Raw genomic sequence first — 5,095 nt, 5'->3', positions numbered from 1 at the left:
AAAATACAAAAGTTAGCCGGGCATGGTGGCATGTGCCTGTAATCCCAGCTACTTGGGAGGTGAAGACAGGAAAATCACTTGAACCCAGGAGGCGGAGGTTGTAGTGAGCCGAGATTGCGCCATCGCACTACAGCCTAGGCAACAACAGTGAAACTCCGTCTCAAGAAAGAAAAAAAAAAAGCTGACTAGGCTGGCACAGTGACTCATGCCTGTAATCCTAGCACTGTGGGAGGCCAAGGTGGGAGGATAACTTGAGCTCAGGAATTCAAGACCAGCCTGGGCAACATAGTGAAACCCCGTCTCTAAAAATAAATTAAAACATTAGCTGGGCATAGTACCGTGCACCTGTGGTCCCCAACTACGTGGGAGGTTGAGGTAGGAGGATTGCTTGAACCTGGGAGGTTGAGGCTACAGTGAGCTGTGATTATACCACTGCACTGCAGCCTGGGCAACAGAAAGAGACCCTGTCTCAAAAATAGAAAATTTAAAAAAATAAAATAACCTAACTAATACACATGAATAGCCAAGAAATTCTTAACTCTACCTGGAGTGTTCCTGTTGCAAGTTAAATTCAGTTCTTGGCTGGGCACGGTGGCTCATGCCTGTCTGTAATCCCAGCACTTTGGGAGGCCGAGGCGGGTGGATCACCTGAGGTCAGGCATTCGAGACCAGCCTAGCACATGGTAAAACCCCATCTCTACTAAAAGTACCCAAAAATTAGCCAGGTGAGGTGGTGGATGCCTTTAATCCCAGCTACTGGGGGAGGCTGAGGCAGGAGAATCATTTGAACCTGGGAGGCAGAGGTTGCAGTGAGCTGAAATCATACTGCTACACCCCAGCCTGGGCAACAGAGCAAGACTACATCTCAAAATAAATAAATAAATAAATAAAAATAAAATCAGTTTTTGTTCTGTGTTTGGGAGACACAGTGAGAGGAGCACAGAATCAGGAGATTGTTTTCTGGTCTAGACTGCCATTTCCTGGCTGTGTGACCAGGGGCAAGTTCCTTCCTGGCTCTGAGCCACAGCTCTCTCAGCTGCACCGTGAACTAGACCAGAAGTTCCCCAGACTGGTTTTGCCAAAAAAATTAGCAAAAATTAACCAGGGCCGGGTACAGGGCTCACGCCTGTAATCCCAGCACTTTGGGAGGCCAAGGTGGGTGGATCACCTGAGGTCAGGAGTTCAAGACCAGCCTGGCCAACAGGGTGAAACCTCGTCTCTACTAAAATACAAAAAAAAAAAAAAAAAATTAGCCAGGCGTGGTGATGCGTGACTATAGTCCCGGCTACTAGGGAGGCTGAGGCAGGAGAATCGCTTGAACCCGGGAGGTGGAGGTTGCAGTGAGCCAAGATCATGGCACTACACTCCGTCCTGAGTGATAGAGCAAGACCTTATCTCAATCAATCAATCAATAAAAGAATGCTTGTGGTGCTCACTTCAGCAACACTGGACTGATACAGAGAAGATGAGCATGGCCCTGCACAAGGATGACACAGAAATTCATGAAGCATTCCATACAAAACAGCAGAGTTATTTAAAAAACAGTTTTTTAAAAAGGAATGCTTCTGGAAGAAAGGGAGGGAAAGAGAGAAGGAGAGAAAGAGAGGAGGGAGAGAAAGAGGGGAGGGAAAAGGGGGAAGGAGGAATTCCAACCACACACTGACTAAGTCTTTGTGTGACTTTATGTTGAAAAGAGCCTTCTACCTGGCCAGGCACGGTGGCTCACGCCTGTAATCCCAGCACTTTGGGAGGCCGAGGCAGGTGAATCACGAGGTCAGGAGATCGAGACCAGCCTCACCAACATGGTGAAACCCTGTCTCTACAAAAAATGCAAAAAATTAGCTGGGAGTGGTGGGAGGGGGGGCGCCTGTAGTCCCAGCTACTTGGGAGGCTGAGACAGGAGAATGGCGTGAATCCAGGAGGTGGAAGTTGCAGTGAGCCGAGATCGTGCCACTGCACTCCAGCCTGGGCGACAGAGCGAGACTCATCTCAAAAAAAAAAAAAGAAGAAAGAAAAGAGCCTCCTACCAACCTTTTCCTCTGCACGGCCGCACCCCTTCCATTATCATTCTACCATCACTGGGCACCATCGCTGTGAAGCCGCCGTGTCACAATGGCTACCAAAAAAAGGGCTTACCATCTGCCTTTGAGGAATAGCCTGCCTTGTGTTTGACACTGTAAAGACCTGAATTCTATTCCCAGCATCCACATTCAGTTTTTCACTGGGCCTCAGTTTCCTCAACTGTAAAACAGAGCTCCCCTCTGCCCTGAGTATCTTAGAAAATTGTGGTAAGAATCAAATAAGACAATAAAGAGCTGCTAGAATAATAAACACTTACTATGTGCCAGCTTCCAGGCTAAACACTTTATGAGCATTCTTTTCATTAATTTTTACCACTTTGTAAGGCAGGGTAATAACATTCCCATTTGAAGGATAAAGAAACCCAGGTTCCCAAAGTAATTTGTTCAAGGTCTCACAGCTAATGAGGGGAGGGCTGGGAGAAGAGTCCGGGTGCCTGACTCCAAAGCCCCCGCATGTCCACAGCCCCTGTGATTTCTACGCAGCAAGTGTTATAGAAAGGTACTTCTTCATCTGTCATGGGATTCGAGTTAAAAATAAAAATTTACTCCAGCCTTGGCAACAGAGCAAGATCCTGTCTCAAAAATAAATAAATTAAGATTTTAAAACCTAAAATTGTTTTTTTGTTTGTTTGTTTTTGAGACGGAGTCTCGCTCTGTAGCCCAGGCTGGAGTGCAGTGGCACGATCTCAGCTCACTACAAGCTCCGCCTCCCAGGTTCACGCTATTCTCCTGCCTCAGCCTCCTGAGTAGCTGGGACTACAGGCGTCCACCACCATGCCCGGCTAATTTTTTTGTATTTTTAGTAGAGACAGGTTTTCACCGTGTTAGCCAGGATGGTCTCAATCTCCTGATCTTGTGATCCGCCCACCTCGGCCTCCCAAAGTGCTGGAATTACAGGCATGAGTCACCGCGCCCAGTCCTTTTTTTTTTTTTTTGAGACAGAGTTTTGCTCTTGTTGCCCAGACTGGAGTACGATGGCATAATCTCAGCTCACTACAACCTCCGCCTCCCAAGTTCAAGAGATTCTCCTGCCTCACCCTCCCGAGTAGCTGGGATTACAGGCATGTGCCGCCACACCTAGCTAATTTTGCATTTAAGTAGAAATGGGGTTTCTCCATGTTGGTCAGGCTGATCTCGAACTCCCAACCTCAGGTGATCCACCCGCCTCAGCCTCCCAACGTGCTGGGATTACAGGCATGAGCCACCGCCCTGGCCACATAAAAAACAATTTTTAAATAAGAAAGAATGGGCCAGGCATGGTGGCTCATGCCTGTAATCCTAGCACTTTGAGAGACGGAGGCGGGAGGATTGCTTGAGGCCAGGAGTTTGAGACCAGCCTGGCCAACACAGTGAAAGCCTTTCCCTACAAAAAGAAATTCAAAAATTAAAGTTTGCCAGGTGCAGTGGTGTGCACAGCTGCACTTCCAGGTACTCAGGAGGCTGAGGCGGGCGGATTGCTTGAAACAGGGAGTTCAAGATTGCAGTGAGCTACAAGGGTGCCACTTGCACTCTAGCCTGGGTGACAGAGCAAAACCCTGTCTCCAAAAACTAAATACATGGCCGGGTGTGGTGACTCAAGCCTGTAATCCCAGCACTTTGGGAGGCCAAGGCGGGCAGATCACTTGAGGTCAGGCGTTCGAGACCAGCCTGGCCAACATGGTGAAACCCTGCCTCTACTAAAACTACAAAAATTAGCTGGCCATGGTGTCATGCGCCTGTAATCCCAGCTACTCGGGAGGCTGAGACAGGAGAATCTCTTGAACCCAGGAGACGGAGGTTGCAGTAGGAGGCGGAGGTTGCAGTGAGCCAAGATTTTGACACTGCACTCCAGCCTGGGCGACAGAAACTCTGACTCAAAAAAAAAAAAAAAGGTTAATCTCTTTCTTGACAAGCAGCTTTGGCACTGGCTGATGCACTCACTAAACAACTGATATCAGGGATCTTAGACACGACTGAACTTGACACACCATGCCAGTTTATCCAAAACTTCTATTTGTAGCCAAAAAACAAAGTCACTGTCTTATACCTCCTCCTTTCTCTTTGTTTATATCACTGGTACCAATGGATGATTTATTTTATGAATCTTTTCTACTCTGCAAACAAGAAACAAATATTTTAATCACTGCATGCAAACTACATAAAGGATAACAGTCATGTGAGATGTCCAGACAGAGCAGTAGGCCTGGCTCACTAACAGGCAAAGCCAATCATTCAACTCATGTTCATTCATAATGGGCCTTTGGGAATAACTAGTAAATTAGCGAAATTGCAAGTGTTGAATCTGCAAATGTCAAGGACTTTCAGTGGATCCTTTGACAACATGTATGTCGTCGTCATTTGTCAGTTTTCTTGGGGAATTTATCTTCTCTTGGTGGGCAGCAGGAAACGGCTCCCACTACAGACATTAACCATGCCCAATATTCACTTTCACATGTCCCGAGGCAGCTAGTCACCTACGCTTGACCAACCAGCTGCATTTGCTTAGGATTTCTGAGGCTGGAGGTGGGGATGGAAAAAATCCTTTACAGTGGTTGCAGCAGTGGCAGCAGTATCCAGTGTCCAGACAGCCTTGCCATTGGGGTCAGCATGGCATCCAGCGTCCAATGCCAGCTGTGGCTGTGATGAAGGCAGAAGCACTGGGCGCTCAGCAGCAGCAGCACTGAGGCTGTCCTCACCTACCTGGCTGTGTGATGGGATTTGTTGTAATTCTAGGTACCTGGTCTCTCTGTGTTTTTGCTTATTTCCCAAGCCTTGTTTCTACAGCCTTCCAATGATTCTGTAACTTACTCAATGTGCTTTGAATAAAATTCATTTCCTGATTTAATTAGACAGAATCAGTTCCCATCTTTTGCAATCAAAAAACCTGACTAGGGGCGGGCACAGTGTCTCACGCCTATAATCCCAGCACTTTGAGAGGCCGAGGCGGATGGATCACCTGAGGTCAGGAGTTCGAGACCAGCCTGACCAGTATGATGAAACCCAGTCTCTACTAAAAATACAAAAGTTGGGCCGGG

At 47.5% G+C, this 5,095-nt stretch overlaps 1 protein-coding gene across 3 annotated transcripts in view; it reads right to left on the bottom strand.

The window, feature by feature from the left end:
• RHBDL2 (rhomboid, veinlet-like 2 (Drosophila)) overlaps positions 1 to 5,095 on the bottom strand; it is a 63,900-nt gene that overhangs the window by 41,682 nt on the left and 17,123 nt on the right. The window contains exon 1 of one of the 3 annotated variants that reach the window (XM_011955269.1): positions 4,349 to 4,899. The exons of the other annotated variants lie outside the window; for them this stretch is intronic. Coding sequence (XP_011810659.1) covers positions 4,349 to 4,418 — 70 coding nt within the window. The 5' untranslated portion in view covers positions 4,419 to 4,899. Of the gene's footprint in view, positions 1 to 4,348; positions 4,900 to 5,095 lie in introns of those variants that run through there. 3 annotated transcript variants of the gene reach the window in all.

Source organism: Colobus angolensis, unplaced genomic scaffold (genome assembly GCF_000951035.1).
Source record: "Colobus angolensis palliatus isolate OR3802 unplaced genomic scaffold, Cang.pa_1.0 Scaffold4, whole genome shotgun sequence".
Taxonomy (NCBI): Eukaryota; Metazoa; Chordata; class Mammalia; order Primates; family Cercopithecidae; genus Colobus; species Colobus angolensis.
Note: the sequence above shows the minus strand (reverse complement) of the source record. Positions and strands in the feature narration are given on the sequence as shown.